Genomic DNA, 20,631 nt, shown 5'->3' with positions numbered 1-20,631 from the left:
AGTCTCTTGAACAAGCAAAAAGCAAGGAACCATAGCTCTCTAATAGTTGAAGCAAAGTACATTTCAACTACAAGTTGATGCTCTCAACTATTATAGATAAAGAACCAACTTAAAGATTACAACAATGAGAGTAAAATTCTTATTTTATGTGATAATAATATTGCTATCAGTGTTTCTAAAAATCCTATATTAGTTAAATTTTACGCACACAATAGCTATTTGCTGATGAAGTAAAAATAATTATTGTTCAATTGTGGTAATAGCTTTAGGTAAAGGTGAAGTAGCAAATCTACGAAGCAATTGTGAACACGTGAAGCAGCTGTGAAGCAACACAAACTACCGAACCTGCAACGCACAAACCACAAACCAAAGCAGACAGTCGACGCACAACAGATTTGGAAAAATGTGATACCTGAGAACAAACAACTCCACAAAAACACACATTAAAGAGGGAAAGTGAGAAATTAACAAGAAAGTGATAAAAGAAACTCGAAAGACAATGAGAATAAATAGTTACTAATTCGAAGCTGCAATTGACAGATGAAGATTTGAAAAGAGAAATGCATAGAATTTGGGAGCTACGACTGAGAGAGGCAAAAGGAGAGATTTTTTACTGAGATTGAGAGAGGTCAAAGACCGTGCATGACTGGCCCGGGAGAACCCATGCTGTCTTTGCAAGCTTTACATCTTTCATTCTAATCCCAGTTATCATAAGATATATATTATGATGCCTTTTGCTACTTTCTATGTACATGTTTATACTTCTACCAAAAAGAGTTAGGACTGGAAAACATGAAAATGCAAACAAATGCGTAAGGAAATCAAATGCGTATAATCGTATAAGATTAGTTACAACGACGATGCTTAAATCATAAATTTAGAATAATATAAGTGATACAGTAATAAAAACTAAATTGATTAACTACTCTTTACTGTTAATTATGTATTTATAAGCTTTTAATCTCATAATTAATTAAAAGATATTAATATTAATTATTTGAAATATTAACGAATTTGGTAACATACTTAATGATAGGTTATCTTTTAAGAATATTTACCTCCTCGTATTTCAAAGATAATATTAACAATATCCAGAAGCAGCTGAATTTGGGATGGTTTAATAAATCTAACCCTACGGAATATCCAAAATCATAAATTAACTTAACAAAATATTTAATGATCGTTAATGAATATAAATTTACAAAATAAAATTAACGAAAACTTTTTTGTCTTACGTTTTGGACTTTAACTTAGGATAATAAGAAATTCCAATATCGTAATAACGAGAAACGCCAGCTGTTTTGCGTTATGTTCCTAAAATTCTACTTTACATTAATTTTCTCAATCTTTTAACGTTATTTATTTTATTTTATTTCTATTTATTCTTATTCCATGATGTTTAGATTTAAATTAACATTGCGTCATTTTATCGTTTTCTACAATTTACTTTTACGTAATTTATAATCCGTATGACTCGTTGTTATTTATTTGTTACATTTTATTATATTTACATTATTTATAAATTTGTGAAAATTATACGTGTTCATTTTTTAATAAAATAAAATAATAAAATATGATTAAATTTTATAATTTTATCATAGAAAAGTTTTATTTATTTTATAGATAACTTTTTATTATAGATAGTTATTTTAATTTTTTAAAAAATAGCTAAATTAAAAAAAATGGAAAATCCTTTATATAATAAATAGATATTGTTATTTTATATAATTGTGTTCAACCACCTTAATTTTTTTTATTAACACTTAACATTTTTTAAGTGTTAATAAATATAAAAAAATTAAACAGAAAATATTATTTTTGTGAAAATATAAAAAATATTGATGTTCTTATTAACCGAGGGAGGTGGTGAGTGAGTTGTGAATTGTAATAAAAAGGAAGGTCCACTAACAAACTCTGATAAAAAATCTTCAACGGATACGAATTTGAGGACAAATTCTCTTCAAGAAGGAAGCTATTATAGAGGACTATCTCCTGAAATATATATGAGAAGAACTTGACAAAGAACATTTGCAATTCAAAGCATCTATGACAAGGTTAAAGATCAAAACATGTCTCCTTGAATCTTGATTCATATAATCTTCCATAAAGAATGAAATTTAAAGAACATGAAGATCATTAGCACAATTGAAGAATAATTTAGGAAATTAAATAAATTGTATTTTTATTTTAATTGCAAACAATTTATTTCTATTTTTCAAGTTATTTTTGGACTCATTGGGCTTTCTTTTAGGGTTTCTTAGGTGCCTTAAACATTTGTAGCTATATATAGGGGCACCAAATACATATGTAGACACTTTTAAGTCATAATATATGTGTTGGCATTTTTGAGAGAGGATTCTCAGTTCTTGGATTAGAACTCTGATTCTTATCAAAGATTAGCATCTTTGTGGTGAATCTTCCTTGACTTATCAATCTACTAGATTGTGGCATCCCCCATCTCTTTCTTATTTCGCGTTTTTATCTAATTTATTTTTATTGTTCTCCTTGAGGATTCAAATTCAGAAAAGATCCTACTATTTCCTAGTCAGGATCATATCATCTGGTATCTAGAGCAATGTTCTGGTTTGAATATCCTCTTTTATCTTATTTTTCCGTCATATTAAAAAAAACCCAAAATCCAGTTCCCTTGAGTTTTTAATTTTCATATTTTTTAATGTTCTTCTTTTAATTTATGTATTTCTACATTTGATTAGTGGAAATTATCTGTTTTTCTTTTTTGTGTTTTTATGTTAATTGTAGTCCCAATTAAATATTTGCCTTGATCTTGCATGAGTATTGGTGTTTGAAGGACAATCTTTGTTTTTGTGTTGAACTACAAATTAAAAAAGAAATATACAGTGGATCCAAGTAAAAAAAAGACAAACATATTAAAAAAAAGGAAGTAAGGATCCAAGAGTGAAGAAAATAAAAATTGTAGAGTTCAACACAAATTATCATGTTGACCATTGTCTATGAATGTTAATATATTATATTCCGTTTTTTTTAGAGTCTTCGTGTTGTCTCATTTAACTATTTTTGGTAGTCCTATAATTTTTTTAATTTTATAATTTTGTGTCTTTTAAAAATTCCTTGAAGTATTGTCTAGAATTTTCTATTTTCTTTGACCTCTTGAGTCAAGGCTTAGATCTCGTAATGTTTTTCACATTGTTTGTTCAATCTTTTCTTAAGCTATTGGAGTTTTTTTGCCAAGCACTAAGGGGAATTTGAGTGAAAAGAAAGGATAGAGTACATTCAAGAAATTTGAAGGAAACACTTAGATGAGTGGTGAGGATCTAAATATATTCTTTTATTTTCTTTTCCTAACCTTTTGCAAGATTTATCAATATTGAACAATGCAACATATTATCACAAAGACATCCTTTTGGAAGTTGTGTGCTCATGAGGTCTTGGTGGAGAATGTCAATAACTTGGTGTCTATAATTATAAAGTTGAATGGTGAAATTTTTAGTATTAAAAGGAAGCACAAGCATGACAAAATTGTTTTCCCAAGGGTTAAATCAAGTGCTATAAGATGTTCCAAATGTGAAGGTTATGAGCATGAAACTCATCAATGTCCTAATTGGAATGCAAGTCCCATGATTACTAATGAAGATCTCAAGAACTACATTTTATATTTGAAAAACGAAGAAGAGAGAGCTTTGCAAAAATTGGATGCATTGAAAAGAAGACAAGAGCGGAAGCTTAAAAGAGCACAAGAGAGAAAATAACTTATTGAAATGGAAGAAAGAGAAGAGAGAGAGAGAAGAAAAAGAAAAAAAGAGTATGAAGAAAGAGAAAAGAGAGAAAAAGAAGAGAAAGAAAGGAGAGAGTGTGAAGAAAGAGAAAAGAGAGAAAGAGAAGAGAAAGAAAAGAGAGGGTGTGAAGAAAAGGAAAATAGAGAAAAAGAAGAGAGAGAAAAGAGCGAGAGAAGAGAAAGAAAAGAAAGAGATAGAAGAGAAAGAATAAAAAGAAAGAAAAAGAAGATAACATCCTGATTTGTCATTAAAAGAAAATACTAACTGGCCTATTTTTGTTTTGTTGCCTAGGGAAGATTTTTTAATCAAGGAACCATGGCATCAACAAGGGAAGGAATACAGGATGACAGAAAAGGAAGACACAAGCCTAGAACTCAAAGAACTTGTGTTTGATAATCTGTTAGCTTTTTTGTCAATTCATTTGGATATTCCAAGTCATTCTCTTTTGGAAACAAGCTTAGAAATATATGCACATGAGTTAGCTTGTTTGACCATCTCTAAAAAAGTTAAGGATAATCAAAGTCATACTTATAGTTTGATTGTTTACTTGAGAAATATTCATTTGATCTTGTTTGAGCATTGCATCTTTAATTTAAAATCATTTGATGATATTTGTAAGTGGGTATTTGACCCTGGAGGCAAACCTCCAAATCTTATATAATAAGATATTGGCCTCTTCAAGGATCCAAATCTCATTTTAATAGATTTCTATTTTGGATTATTTTATATTTATGTCTTTGATTTATGTTTTTGTTTGTGTGTAGGATCTTCTAGAATTTGGGTCGAATTCTCTCTAAACAGGGGAGAATGATAAATAATCTTCAAGGGGTACGAATTTGAGGAAAAATTCTCTTCAAGAAGGAGGGTATGATAGAGGAATATCTCCTAAAACATATATGAGAAGAACTTGAAGAAGAACATTTGCAATTCAAAGCATCTATGACAAGGTCAAAGATCAAAACACGTCTCCTTGAATTTTGATTCTTATAATCTTCCATAAACAATGGAATTTAAAGAACATGAAAATCATTAGCACAATTGAAGAATAATTTAGGAAATTAAATAAATTGTATTTTTATTTTAATTGCAAACAATTTATTTCTATTTTTCAAGTTATTTTTGGACCCAATGTCCTTGGGCTTTCTTTTAGGGTTTCTTAGATGCCTTAAACATTTGTACCTATATATAGGGCACCAAATGCATATGTAGACACTTTTAAGTCATAATATATGCGTTTACATTTTTTAGAGATGATTGTCTTGGTTCTTGGCTTAGAACTCTTATTCTTATCATAGATTAACATCTTTGTGGCGAATCTTCCTTGACTTATCAATCTGCTAGATTGTGGCATCCCCATCTCTTTCTTATTTCGCGTTCTTCTCTGATTTATTTTTATTGTGCTCTTTGAGAATTCAAATTCAGAAAAGATCGTACTCTTTCTTGGACAAGATTCTATCAAACTCAATTCAAAAAGAGTTTAAGGTACTATAAGTAATATAATAGTAAAATCAGAATAATTAAGTATTTCATACATTAATATTCAAGAGATATTACTATCAATGAGTTGAGATCTTAACCTGGTAATATATAACAGCTTAACTATACTCATAACGTGAATTTATAAGAATATTCATATTTTCATATTTCAGAGATAATATTAAGAATATCCATATCCACATTTGGGAAAATTGAGAATGGTATTTTTTTTTACCTTATCAAATTTTAGGCTGAGTACATAATCTTAGTTCTTAATTACTAACAATTATGGAATTTGCATGTAATAATACATCAAGCAATTCTCATAAATATCATGATGATTTATTCACTGCATGAAATTTAAGAACTAAATTTATCTCTTCTTTGTCGCCTTTTACAAGTGTTTTATATTCTTTCTCTATGCAGTTTTATATTCTTTCACAAGTATTTTGTTCTCTTCTTTGTCGCCTTTTACACTTCTACATTTAAAAAATAATTTTGGTATTACTTTTTTTTACAACGGATTTCAAAATTTGTTAAAGGATTTTTTTTTTCAATAAATTTTAAAATCCGTTGAAACTTCGGAAAAAAATTCAATTAATTTTGAAATTCATTAAAGAGAAAACATTTCAACAGATTTCAAAATCCAATTAAAAAAATCATTCAAAGAATTTTGAAATCCCTTAAAGGATTTTTCAAAAGCTTCAACGGATTTCGAAATTCGTTGGTGGCTTGAGAAATCCTTCAACGAATTTTGAAATCCATTGAAGAAAAAATTCTTTAACGGATTTCAAAATTCGTTAAAGAAAAAATTCTTTAATGAATTTTGAAATCTGTTGAAGGAAAAATTCCTCAACGAATTTCGAAATTTATTAAAATAGAAAAAACAGAGTATATGACTTTTTAAATTGCAAAGAATAATTTTAAAATTTTAAAAAGATGTGGAGGTGCAAAGAGAAATGTGGGAAGGAATAAGAAAAAACAATCATTTTATAGAAAAAGTCCAAAACCATGAGATATGGCCCAAAATATTAATGGGCTTTTTTGCAACCACCTGTGTCCATTAAGTGTTTTAACGAACAATGTCATTAACGACACCACTACATTGCGAAAGCCTATTTAATGGTTACCAACAACAAGAGAAGAGAAGACATGTGTTTCACCCTACACCTCCAAGCATTTCACTCTACACCTCCAATTTCCTAATATACCCTTAATTAAGTTAGGTGGTTATTTAATAATTTTTTGTTTATTGAAAATTTATGTGCCCAGTTGACTGCACCTCCATTTTCCTCCTATCATCAAACATGCATTCCTACAATCCTACACCCTGCACCCCGCACCCCTACACCCCATTTCATTTTTTTTAAGAGACGTAGTACCCCATTTGAGTTGGAGCTTTGTGATAATTTATTCACTGTTGATTTATCCACTGATGAAATTTAAGAACCAAATCTCTCTCTTCTTTTTCGAGTTTCGCAAGTGTTTTATATTATTTCTCTATGCATCTTCACATGTTTCTCCTTACACTTCTACATTTCAAAAATAATATTAGTATTAAGTTTTTTTTCAATGAATTTCAAAAATTTTTGAAGCATTTTTGTTTCAATAAATTTTGAAATCCGTTGAAACTTCGAAAAAAATTTCAATGAATTTTGAAATTCGTTAAAGAAAAAAATATCAACAGATTTCAAAATTCGTTGAAAAAAAATCCTTCAAAGGATTTTGAAATCTCTTAAAGGATTTTTCAAAGGCTTCCACGAATTTTGAAATATATTAAATAAAAAATTCTTTAACAGATTTCAAAATCCGTAGAAGGAAAAAATTTTCAACGAATTTCGAAATCTGTTAAAATATAAAAAATATATTATATGGTTTTTAAAATTGCAAAGGATAATTTTCAAATTTAAAAAGATGTGGGAAGGAATAGGAAAAACCAATCATTTATAGAAAAGGTCCAAAACCACGAGATATGGCCCAAAATATTAATGGGCTTTTTTGCAAACATTTGTGTCTATTAAGTGTTGGGTGTTGCTCCCTCCACCACCACCTTTGCTCCTTCTACCTCCCCAACTCTGTATAATTTTTTTTAATTACAAAATTAACCTTTTTTACTTTTTAACTTTATTTATTTACTCTTCCTCAGGTCGTGCATGCTTCCCTTTTTATTTTAATTTCTACCCTTAGTATGATCATCAGCACCACTGGGTAAAAGATGTTCTTATCTTAATTCATAAAAAAGACAAACTCATCATGATTTATCATCATGAGCGGAAGGAGAATAATCAGTGAGCTCTTTGGCCAACGCATTCAAATTTAAAAAAGACAAATATGAAGGCTGATAACTTTTCCCTGTTTGGACCACTGTCAGAAAATTTCATGACAGTGAAAATGAAATGAACCATTTTACCCACATATGAAATATCATGTATTTCATAAAGGTTCGATGTAACATCCCAAAATATAGTAATTACCATAGATTAGAATTAATTACAATTAACAGTTAAAACATGCAAGTTTCATCTCATATACGGTTCGCACATTATATAATTCCCTCTAAATCACATTTTCATTCTTAGTTCCACTTTCATAAAAAGACGAGCGTTCAGCCCCCTTCATAATGAAGACGAACGTTAATATGATACCGAGAGACACTCGTTTCTGACAGAAGGAAAACGAACGTCTTTCCGAGGACGAACGTTGTGACCACTTGAATCAACTAAATGGACTGACTCTAGAGTGATTCAACTGATACTTAGAATAATTTAATTTCAAGGACATTAGATTGAATCCAAATGAATAAAGACATCATAAGACTTTTAGATATTAAAACGGATACGAATTTATAAAAGGTATTAACCGCTAGTCAATGACCGAGCGCGGTAGCGGATATAAATTTACTGTTTGGACGAACGCTAATTAACTTTATGGACGAACGCTATTTCAGCTCGTTGTTAATTACGGAAAGAACGAGCGTTCAGTATAGAACCGAGCGCTACTTATCATTTACACTTTTAGGACGAGCGTTCGGTATAAGACCGAGCGCTACTTAGGACGTACGCTCTGGGTCGAGACCCATCGCTGAGGCAAAATATTAATAGAAAGGGAAATTGTATAAGACATTCATAGTGAAGGGAATTATTTAGGAATGACTAAGTATATAAGATGGTATTTATCTAAGCTTCTCACTTTCTCGCTTAATACTCAGAGTATCTCCGTTTGGCCGAACGCTCAAACGTAAGACTAATAGAAGAGGGCGTTCGTCCTAACACAGTATTCTTTCCAAATGAAAGAATTCTGTTTTCAAGTAAAGTACAAAATACCGAACGGTCAAAGACCGTTCGATAACGAACGTTCATTTTCATAGTATTTCATATTTCCAGTCTCAATTACAGTAACTCATTTTTCAGCATAAATCTTCATACATTTAACTACTCATATCATAGCACATCTCATAAATTTCATATATCATCCCATCATCCAGATCATACATCAAGGATCAAAAATACACATTTCATACTTCATAATTTCATACAATTCATACGACACAACACATACACATGAATTAAACTTAATAAGCTCCCCTTACCTGGATCAGTAGTGAGCGAACGTCCTAACGTGAAAATCCGTATTCGCCCAACTATCACTTCTATCCTCAGACCACTCAACTCTTGGAACTAAAACAAAAGTCCAGAATCAAAACTTGATTCAGATACAGAGAATGCATGTAACCATATTTGGTTTTTGCATGAACCCTAATAATGAACAGCTAAGGGACGAACGTACCAGAACTCAAAACTTGAACTTGTTCGGTTTGATGGAAAGCTTATGACGTCTGGATTGCTTCTACGGTCTCTGAAATTTGATCGGAGAAGAAGAAGGTAAGTTATGGTAGAGAGAAGGTGGAAGTTCTAGAGAGAAGGTAGAGAATTTGGAAATCAGAAATTTGGGGAAGAAGATGAAACATGCAGAGAAGTGGGAGAGTGTTTTCCAGAAAAGTGATTTCTCTTCCCACGTAGGACGAACGTCCATTCGCCTGGTGCCACTTGGATTCCACTAACGTTTTCGAATGTTCCAAAGTGACACTTGGCAGCTGCATGCAGAATGAGTGTGAGTGCGTTTTAATGGCACTGCACGTGTGACGATGGTGTATTAAATGGCGTCAAGAACAAGAGGTGTGGGTGCGTTTCTTAATAAAATTTCTGGACAGGATTTGTGAGTAATAATTACGTGATTTGACAGGTGGCAGTGGTTTAAATTTTCGAGACCTTACATTCGACATTGTTGAATAAATATTTGACAAAGTTGAAGAAAAAAGAATGAGAAATTCTTAATGATAGCAGTTAGACTAAAAAATTCCATCTTTCGGAGGAGGGTAAAAAACAAAGAGAATCTATAGGATGAAGATAACATATAGAGAATAACTTTTTATTTTTTTCTTTCAAGGAGACATAGGAGAATATTAGAGTACTATAGAAAATCAAGATAAATATTAACAATTTAGAGGTGCAGCTGGGCAAGGGCACATGATCTAACAGTTCTACCAATGTTTTGTCTAGGTATTTATCCCCTATGGCATTATATTATTGTGCATTTGGAAATATAAGCAAATAAATTGCATGTGGAATATGTTCTAGTTGGGGTTTGAGCATGGAATTTGGTGGAAGGGATTCTCGAGTCTACAAAGAGTTGGCCATGTGATAAAAGCAGCTTTCTTCGACCTGCAAAGCGATCACGCCCGTTTGGCTGCAATCATGCGGTCTGCAGCTGTTGTACGTGTTATTCGAACTCGCCTCTGAATCAAACTCGCCTAGGGCAACTTAGTGGTGTTGCAGCTGATGAGGGGTGACGTACTGCATTGGCGACGGCGTGGATGTGTCCTACGGAGAGAGAAAATGTGCGAGGAATTTGACAGAGCGTGGGAGGGAAGCGTTGTTGTATGTGTACATGGCGGCACCTGCAATTGTAGAAGAGATATAAAATAATAACTCTTAATTTTACCTCCCATTTCTTCTCTCTCCTTTCATGTATAATAAAATATGTGGATGGACGGATGTTAACTTCCGTGAACCCTCAATTCTTAAACGGATGTCAACATCCATGGATGGATATTGACATTTGTTTTTCCTTTAACGGATATCTGTATACGAATGTTGACATCCGTTTAAGAATTCAATGCATATTCACATCCGTTTAAATATTACTAAAGGGTAAAAGAGGGATGAGGAGGTGGAGGTGGAGGGAGTAGTGTGTAGTGGTCGAGGGAGTAACACCCTTAAGTGTTTTAACGAACAATGTCATTAACAACACCACTACATTGCAAAAGCCTATTTAATGGTTACCAACAGTTAAAAACAATTTATTTAAAATAAAATCAATTTAACTAATTCATTATAAAATTAAATAATATATTATTACAAAATAAATAACTTAAATTTCTAAAAAATAATAATTATAATAAAGCAATTAAATTTTGTTAACTAATTATAAAAATCTAATATTTCAGAAAAAAAAGTAACAAAAAATCTTCTAACTATAAAAAAAACTTTAAAACAAATTAAAAATAAATAATTAAACAACAAATAAATTTAATCAATTTAACTAATTCCTTAATATATTATTACAAATAACAAACTATACATTCTATAAAATTAAAAAAATTAAAAATAATTATTAAATATATACAAACTAAATTGTTTTATTCAAAATAAATAAAATTAATTCAAATCATTATATAAATAAATAATTAATTCAATTAAAACAATTTTATTAAAATAAAAATCAAATAACTAAAAATTAAAAAATTATAATTGAAAGTTCAAAATAATTATAACAGAACATTTAAAAAAATTAAAACAGAAAATTTAAAATTATTATAACAGAATATTTTAAAGAACACATCAAATCTGGACATCTGATGTAAGCTGAATCGGTTATGGACATTCGATTCAGCCCCAATCGATTCTCCATATCAGATTCACACAGATTTGCATTACAAATGTACCAAACAACTTCTGCCATGTATAAAAACAACACATACCAACCTCGTAGGGATGTTGGGTACTCGTAAGGATGCTGGGTGGGTGTTTGCTCTATTGGTTGGCGCTGGAGCTCCTCTGTCTCTCTGGCATTCAAACCTTAACCAGAAGAAAATTTGTTTGTGTGTCATGTTCCTACAACGATTAAAAAAAACTCTAAAATCAAAAACAAGCAAACCACACCATCTAAAGAGAGAATGAGATTGGAAGCACCACCTTCGCATGACTGCAGTGGGACAACAGTGGGACGAGCTTTGTGTGCGAGAATGGACGAGCTCTGTGTGCAAGAGTCAACAGTGGAAGAGGAAACCGAAGGGAGACGGAAGCACGAGGGGTTGTGTGCCTTTGTGTGCTGTTGGATAGATTCAGAGGAAAGGTAGAGGGAGAGGGTGGTTTGTGTGTACTGGGAGAAATGAGATGCGTGAGGAAAGCACAAAAGGGAAATGAGATGCGACGCACGAAAGAGAGAGAAATATAAGTGTGCGAATATAAGCCAAAGACTAAGATGGTCAAACTCAGGCCAAAGGCCAAGACTGGTTGACCCAAGCAGAAGGCCGAAACGAGCAACCTATTTTGAGGGCCGAGATAGGCCAACTCGAGATGAACGTAGAGACGGGTCAACTTTAACCGAACATAGACCCCAACCAAATGTAAAGACGAGTCAACCCTGGCTGAAGGCCAAGAAGGGTCGACTTAGGCCGAAGGCCAATACAAACTAGTTTCGGTCGAAGGCAAAAATGAACCGACCTAAGTCAAAAATTGAGATGGATCAAAATGGGTTGAAGGTCCAAACGACCCCGCCTAGGCTCAAGGCGAAGACGAGCTAGCTCGAGCTCAAGGTGGAGATGTGTCAGCCTAGGTCGAAGGAGGAGATAGGTTGGGCTGAGCCAAAGGACGAGATAAGTCAGCCTATGCAGCAAGGCAAGATTGGCTGACTCGGGCTGAACATAGAGACAAGTTGATCTTGAGTGAAGTACCTAAAAAACACTAGAAGAAAGGGTTGAATAATGTTAATGGAAAAATCTTTTCACAACCGTTTTGATATAGCACGTTCGTCGAGTATTAAATTTGTCAAATAAGTATTTAAACACTCGACCTTGTAAATGATTGTGAAAGATAGTTTCCTTTTTACGTGTTATTCACAATATACGATGTAATGTTTATAAGAACTTCCTTAGTTAAATGAGAATCATTTAGTGCAGAAGTTACTTGTATGTAGAAATAAAATGTAGCTACAGGTTTTTAATAAGAGAAGCGTTTAGACAAAAGTAAAAAATAATTGCACAAATATTTTTATACTAGTCCACTCTAACTAAGCTACGACCAATCTCCTATATCCACAGAAGGTTCCACTATAATCTTCAACAAGATTACAACCACCACTCATGGTATTCTCAGTCAGTGAATAACCTTTCATTACCCTAGACTAGGTGAGTATTTGCACCACTCCTAGTATCCCCAGTCAACAAATAATCTCTCGTTACCTTACAATAGATGAGTACTCACACCACTTCTAGTATCCCTGATCAGCGAATGACCTTCTGTTACCCTAGATCAGTGGAGTATTCGCATCACTCCTGGTACTAGATAACACAACCTAGATTTCCTTAACTCTACTGAGTTCAACAAGTGTTTTAATTCTCTTCAGAATTGCAATCAATGATTGCTTACAAGTCATTTAGACTATTACTCTCGTAGAGAGGATATGTGTACAATACAATACAGTCAAAACACTCGTAGGTGTTTCTCTCTTTTCTCTTTTTCTCTCTTTCTTACAACAGTAAGAAAATTTACAATGAAGCTTGAGAATATTGCTTCACTTCTTTTTCTTCTCAGATATTGTCTTTTTCTTGAGCTCTTTTGTACTTATATTTTTAATTTTTTTCTCAGGATGAATATTTTTGTTATATATTATCCTCTTTATTCTTGCTTTGAGTGTTCTTCTATTTAAAGGCTCTTGATAAAATATCCGTTAGACTGAGATTTTAGCCTTGATTCTTTTGTCTTCTCTTTCTTCATGTACAACAGTTGTTGGTTAAAGTCAACTTGTCAAAGCAGAGTTGCTTTTTCAGTATTTTGCTTGAAGTATGTTGTACTTTCTTTTAGACACTACTTCTCAAGTGAAGAACATTCCTTGAATATCTCATTTATCTCTAACGCCCACTTTTAATATTTTGAATGAAGCATGTGGATGCGTGTAGAGTAGGTTTTATGTAAAGAATAGAATAGATTGTGCATGCACCAGATTGTTGTTTTTGAACATTAAGCATTTAATATCATTTAATGCTTACTTAGAACAACAAAGTGTTTTTCATTTTCTACTATTGAGGTAGTGTTTGACAATTAAGCTTTTCGTTTAGAGATACCAAACATTGAGAAAGAACTTCATCGTTAGATGAAGTAACAATTTTAACTCATGGTATCATCTAGACTGATGTAAACGTTTTTCATGATTTTTCCTTCTTAGAGTAAAGGCATTTAGCATGTTGTGTTTTCTTTTACGTTCTAGGTTTAAGGTTTTTAGGGTGTTTTTCAAAGACATAATCTTGACACTTTTTCTGTCTTCTCGAGAGTTTAATTCAATACCCCTTGGGTACAATATAAGTTACGTGTTTAGCATAACTTTCTTAGACACATTAACTTATTAGTCGTTTAGCATTTCGTCTGGGGCCGAAGGCCAAACCAAACCGACATAGGTTGAAACTCGAGATTGGCCAGCCTAGACCGAAGTTTGAAACGGACGGCAAAGGTCGAAGGTCGAGAAGGTTGGCCTAGGCCAAAGATTGAGATGGGCAATCCAAGCCGAAGGTCGAGACTGGTCAACACAAATTGATTATCTAAACAAATCGACTTAGGTTGTAGGTCGAGACAGGTCGGCTAAGCCAAATTCGACCAAATTTCGATAAGGGCCAACTTGGTTGAATTCAACTGAATTTTGAATCAGGTAGACTCAACCGAAAGATGGCTAAGGCTGACTTGTTCCAAATTAGCTAAATTTTGGTTCGGTCTAACTTGGTCGAATTTCGATTGGAGGCGAAATTTTGTTGAATTTGACTGAGTCTGCCCTGTTTGAAATCGGACAAATCCTAAAAGAGTAACACACAATGGAAACTAAATGGCACCTAACGAGTCCAATGGTGGCTCAGCAAGAGAACCCATGGAGTTCCTAAGATTTATTTGGATTTTTTGGCGCCCAACGGTTATGATTGGTACATAGCGACACCAAGTCAGTGAGCTATTTGAGTTTGGTATCACCTAGCAAGAGGAACCCTCACCCATCAGCGACCAACTCAGAGAAGTAAATATCTCAATGGTGTCCAACTTCATCCCAATTCACAAAAAATCTACTTTGAGTTTGATTTGTGAAAATTGACCTTCCTTGAGCTAATTCACGGTATCAAACACTTTACATATCATAATTTTTTTTAACTAAACCTATATTAGATTAGCTAGTCAAATATCATAAAGTAAATTTTTCAATAACAAAAATTTATAACTATATGAAAAAGGACATCAATTTCACAGTTCAATTCTATCAACACATGATCTATCAAAGTATCACAGATGCAAAATAAACTACAAATCAATCCAAACCCATCAAAGCAGAAATTCTAACTTATATTCAACAATAACCCCAAACAAGCATATCATAAACATAAAATTTTAGTTTCCCTCACCTTAGAAAGATCGTTTAAGTAGCTTTAAGAATACCAAAACTCTTATACTCCACATGATGCTCTATCAACATATAGAAACATCATTAGAATTATTAGGATATACCATTATGATCACTAATCAACAAAAACTCATATAGAAAATTAAAACTTCACATGCAACCAAGAGAAAGTCACATGCAAATTAGGACAATATCTACTAAAGAAAAAACAAAAGCAAAATTTCAACTTACAAGATAGAGAAACTATAAGACAAAAAGAAAGACTCACCAAGAATTATCAAACGACCTCCAATCTTCAAATAGACAACGGATAATAAGATAACCTAGAAAAAGAATAAAAGAATTCTATAAAAATGATTTCTAAAGAAATAAAATATTTTAAAATAATAAAACTTATTTATAAAAATTTTATTTATACTTAAACATTTTATTATTAAAATAATTAAATCTCATTAGTTTTAAATACACCATTAATTCTAAAATATTATTTTATAAGTCTTTACATACAATATATTAAATTTGAAATTAGTATATAAAATAATAAAATTTTTACAACAACTAAATTAGGTGTTGACATAGCCCATTGACGTTGTTTCCGATATAAAGCATTTGGAAAGCATGAATATGTACCAATACTTTTTTAACTTTTATTTCATCCTTCAATAGAATTATTTTATTCTAAATTGGTTAAACCATTGTATTTTTATTTAAATTAGAAATATTATATACAACTGTATAATTAAACAATGTATGCGATCAATTTGCACCTCTTATATATCTTAATATTTTGAAAACATTTTAATGAATTAACATTGAATAATTTTTTTAAAATGTTTACTTACATATTTTATTCTATTTTTTTTTTAATTTTTTACATATTTTAAATATTGATTTTTATTTACTTTTTGTTATTTTCATCTTCATTTCTTAATTATTTTTCTTAGTCAAAACTTTACTTGTTCAAAGAGTATATTTACTTTAAGATATTAAGTTTTAATGTAATGTTAAATATATATAACACTTGTGTTAACATTGCATTTCTGGTGTCTTCTAAAGAAAATCGCTTTTATTACAAACTTACTTTTGACTCTTGTCTTCTAAAGAGATAATTTTTGAAAGAAAATGTCTTCTATCATTACTATTATATATATCCTTTGACTTAAAATATTATTGATGTTGAGATTACAAAAACTGTGCTCATAGTCAGATATTATCTTCAAAATAGAAAGTATGTTTTTTTAGAGCTACCAGATTTATTAATGAGTTTTAACATGTCTTACCTTCCTATAGCACTAGTTGTGACTTCAGAACATGGTATCATTTAATATTTCATCACCTGAAAATTTATTTGCAGTCATAGATGCATGACAAAGTGGAAAACATTTTATCCTTCGTTAATGTATGAATTTTCAAAATAAAAAGGCAATGTTATTAGTGAGTTAGGATAATCATATCATATAATACAAGCTTTAGAAAACCTCAATTGATAGAGCAAATTTTTCACAAGACATTCACCTACAATGAATCACACAAATATGGAATAAATTGGTCGATTTTAAAATAACTAAATTCACCAACTTTCATTTCCGTAAAGCATAATCTCTAACATTTGCTTTCAATATGAAAAACCTGATTGAAAATAAGTGGAAGTTGATGCAGTTGTTTTTTTTTCACCTCATGCTCATGCATTTCCATGGGATATTTGGGAAAATCTAAAATATTCTATGCATTAGATTTTCAAATTGAAAAATTTGAAGACATATTCCGAATTTCACAATATTCAAATATATTTTATATTAAATAACTTAAAATACATTTCTGAATCCATAAATATACTCCAAAATTTTACATTATAATATGCAGAATCAAAAAATGCATTTGAATTTAGAAAACATCTTCAATAAATCTTCGAATAAAGTTTTTTCGAAATAGATTTTCAAGCTTGATAGTTCAGAATAAATTTTTAAATTATGCAATTTAAAAAAAATCACGTCTATGAAATTGCATGAAGAATGGAGGGGACACTAAAAGAAATTGGGATAGTGATGTAATGTACTAATAAAGCCCAAAATGACCACCGTACTAGGCCCAAAAGTGACGGCGTACTGAAAAGGCACAAAAGAAATTTTTGGAGTAAGTGTGAAATATTAAATGCAGTAAATGATTTATTTGTCATACTAATTACCTACTACCTAACATGCCTCCGCAACAAATTCAACTTTCCGAGTAAAAGTGCAAATTGTCATGGAATAATGAAAGTACCAGGAAGCCGAATTTGTGTAACACAAGGAACATGTTATGTAACTTGTATGACTAATAAGTGCCTAACTGTGTATAGCTTAACAAACAATAGATCATTAGAAGAATTTTCTATTGACAGAAGCACCCCGTAACGCAAGGCTTTTTGTCCATTTGTGGTGTTTCAATTATTAGACAAAGGTCGTAAATGGCTTGCTGCACCAAATAAAACACATTTTTTACGGCAAAGGATTCGAACTCATTAAGCAGGTTGTGAAGGTGTCAACATCCTAAAGCTTAAGACTCAAGACCCCATCATTAATCCACCCAACTAATTCCCACCCACCCGGAGCAAATGCATATACTCTTATCATTTCTTGACTTCCGTTTGTTGTTTTTCTTCAAGAAAAAATTGCAATTAATGGAGTAAACCATCCCTAAAACCTAATGTACCAGAATTCAAACTTCACCCTCAAAAACGATGTTTTCTAACCATAAGGAAAACCCTCTTCTAGCCTACCCCCGTACCATCCCTATCTTGTTTCCTGAAATCACGTGCTCCTCAACAAACCGACAAACGCGGGTTCGACCCCCTTTCAAGAAAAAAAAATATTGAGGAGTTCTTTTCTTCGGTTATTATTAACTTAAATAAAAACCACAAGGAAAAAAAAAAGTTTATGAGCGGAGGAAAAATCCACAGGGATGATGAACAGGATTTGGGACTTATCCGGCACCGCCACAAGGCTGTGTTTTTTTACACGCAAAATGGCACCACCAACAATGGATACGTGCTTCACTATCATCACCAGTGCCTTCCCTGAGAACCACCACCACCTTTGTTCTTCCCAAAGAAGGCATTCTTGGGTTTTGACTTTGGTAACTCATTGATGTCCATAACCTGAATAGTTCTTTGCCTTTTGGCTATACACCGCACAAACACACCAAATTACACGTCAGTTATATAGAGAGAGAGATAAAGAAATATCACAGCATGAAAATGAAAATTATAGAGACGAAAATTCCACCATTTTCAGCCTCTTTGTAGTTCTCTTGAAGCCGCCTTCTGGCAGAAGCAAGCCTCTCCGCGTCAAAACTGCTCTGCCTTTGTCTCTGCAACCATTCAACACTATGTGAGGACCACTTAAAGACCCTTTTACCTTGACAGATAAACCCACCATCACATTCATATTTCAGAGAACACCAAAATGGTTGAGAAATCATATCCATACGTTTTGAGAAGCGGAAGCAGGGGTTGAAACTGACGGTGCAGGCGTGGGTTTTGGCCGAGCTTCACTGCGCGGAATCACCTTCGGTTTGTGTTCTGCTTCAGAGTTGTTACGGTCAGAACCTGAACTCCCATCTGCGTCAGCATATAGGCCGCTATATCAATGAGAAGTGAACTACAGTATCCAAAAAGATTTGAATCAGATGCCAATATGCTTATACTATACTCACTGTGTGGATTTGGCGAGTATGCAAAATCAGGAATCTGCAAAAGGAATAGAAGAAGAATGAATATTATTAGCTCAACTTTCAAAAAAAAAAAAAAAGCACTCCGCCGAAAAAGATTTCTTTGACCTCAACCTGATGATGATGCCCATTTTGGGTGGTTTTCTGCACAGGCGAGTCTCCATCAGCTGTCAATACCCCACCAACATCATCATTAATTATCATTAATAATTTCACATGCACTCTAAAAATCCTCAATATTAACCTAATAATTAATAATTAATCGATAATCAAGATTACCCATCAGAGTGTTGCTTCCTCCCTGTGGATTCAACTTCACCCACTCATCCACAATTTCCTTCCACTTCCTGCAAATACAAAAAAATAAATTAATCAAGTCAATAGATTAAAACTCTTGCAATACGACAACATTAAATTCCGCAAAAAAAGTGAAATTATTTTTATATATCTTCCTAAACCTGACAAGCAGCTTCACCAATCGACGAACGTCGTTTGAAGGATGCTTCCGTAACCGATTCACGTGCCTCCCGATGTCAGTTTCCTACAGGAATCAAACTTCAAACACTGTGAAGTGATTCATACAAAATTAAAAAAGAAAAAGGTTTCAAAAGAAAATTAACTTACCTTCAAAGCTTGGAATGTAATATCCATGTCCGCAAGGCTTTGCAGCAACTCCACCAAGGAATCTTCAGACTACAAAAGAGAAACAAAGCAAGCCAAATTAAAAGAAAACATTAATTGAACTTGTAATCTCAATATAAAAAAAAAAAAGTTGAATAGAACAATTAACAATACCTGGTCAGGCTCTTCGAGTTGCTCTTTAATATCTAGAATCTTCTTCTGTTCGTCGTCGAACAAACCACCGTAAGGATCCAACTCCTCGCCGCCGTCATCGTTTTCCAGAGACTGCGGCGTCGCAGGGGAATTGGCTGTAGCGGCGGCGGCGCGTCGCTGAGGTTGCCGTTCGGGGCTAGGGCTAGGGCTGTTCTGCTTCGCGACTTGGTGGCCGTTGGGCCTGAGGCGGTGGCCGTCGCCACAATTGCGGCACTGCGGAGGCGCGGCTGTGGCGGAGTAGAGACTCTCCACGATGGAGTCGCGGCGGCGCTTCAATTCGGCAGCGCAGTCCGCGGAGGCGACGGCGATTGCAGCGTCGATGAACATCCAGACGTCGACGCCCGAGGTGTCCAATATGGATCGGAAATCGTCCAAATCCATATCCGAAGCGAGCGCGTGGACCAGTGCAAAGAGGTTGAGAAAAAGCGATCGATCGGAGATTGATTATATAAGATGAGCTGAAAAGGAATTTCTTCCGGTTCTCTATGAAAGGCTAATGAGCACAGAAAAAGAATCTGGGAAGATTCCTTGTTCTGTTGCTTAGGCTTTTGGAAGAACTACAGGTTAGGTTCTAATGTAACATCAACGGATCTAAATTACCCTAAAGGGAAACGGCAAGGGATAGATCGAAACGACGAATGAGTAGCAGTGATAAAAACAACGTAGATCTGAGGTATGGATATGGAGATTGATCGATTAAGGGTGAGAAGTTGTGGATAATGGAGTAGAGGATAGTACAGAGAGATGAGGATTGAGAATTGAGGATATTCGAGAAGAAAAACCAAACCCTTGATTAATATAATTGATTTGATTTGATTTAGTTTTGAGATGTTAATTAGGATTTGGAAGTATGGTAATGGTATTGGTATGGTATGGCCCCAGGGTCTATACCTGTGCCTCACCAATACCATTATACATTACTACTTCTCTTTGTTTGCTTGCCAAACTCTTTTTTTATTATGTTTTTTCCTGTGGACTAAGGGAGATGAACACAAACTTTTTCAATTATTTGCATTTGGCCCACGTCTCTCCCTCTCTAAAAATTAAATCAATAATACTACTAAACTATTTTAATTAAGTTTCTTTAACATTTTTTAATTATTCATAAATAATGTGAAATTTATAAAATCAATTAAACCACGAC

At 32.9% G+C, this 20,631-nt stretch overlaps 1 protein-coding gene and 1 long non-coding RNA gene across 3 annotated transcripts; both read right to left on the bottom strand.

Moving 5' to 3' along the window:
• Window positions 1-9,092: 9,092 nt before the first annotated feature.
• Window positions 9,093-14,928, bottom strand: LOC128196157 (uncharacterized). Its single transcript, XR_008248321.1, has 3 exons — window positions 11,486-14,928; window positions 11,276-11,404; window positions 9,093-10,188 (listed from the first exon to the last, which is right to left on the bottom strand). It is a non-coding gene; the product is annotated as an uncharacterized LOC128196157 (long non-coding RNA).
• A 2,865-nt stretch (window positions 14,929-17,793) lies between these two features.
• LOC108332185 (probable mediator of RNA polymerase II transcription subunit 26c) lies at window positions 17,794-20,410 on the bottom strand. 2 transcript variants are annotated; one of them, XM_017567365.2, is made up of 9 exons: window positions 19,449-20,410; window positions 19,278-19,346; window positions 19,112-19,194; window positions 18,933-19,000; window positions 18,762-18,820; window positions 18,639-18,672; window positions 18,413-18,543; window positions 18,209-18,293; window positions 17,794-18,104 (listed from the first exon to the last, which is right to left on the bottom strand). In XM_017567365.2, the coding sequence occupies exons 1-9, from the start codon at window positions 19,866-19,868 to the stop codon at window positions 17,986-17,988; spliced, it is 1,068 nt and encodes a 355-aa protein (XP_017422854.1). In that variant the 5' UTR covers window positions 19,869-20,410; the 3' UTR covers window positions 17,794-17,985. The 2 variants fall into 2 exon arrangements, with proteins under 2 accessions (XP_017422854.1, XP_017422855.1); XM_017567366.2 differs by having other exon boundaries at window positions 18,768-18,820; window positions 19,449-20,408.
• Window positions 20,411-20,631: the final 221 nt, after the last annotated feature.

The sequence above is a fragment of the Vigna angularis genome, chromosome 4 (assembly GCF_016808095.1).
Source record: "Vigna angularis cultivar LongXiaoDou No.4 chromosome 4, ASM1680809v1, whole genome shotgun sequence".
Lineage (NCBI taxonomy): Eukaryota > Viridiplantae > Streptophyta > Magnoliopsida > Fabales > Fabaceae > Vigna > Vigna angularis.
The sequence above is the reverse complement of the archived record's forward strand: the minus strand, read 5'-3'. Positions and strand labels throughout refer to the sequence as shown.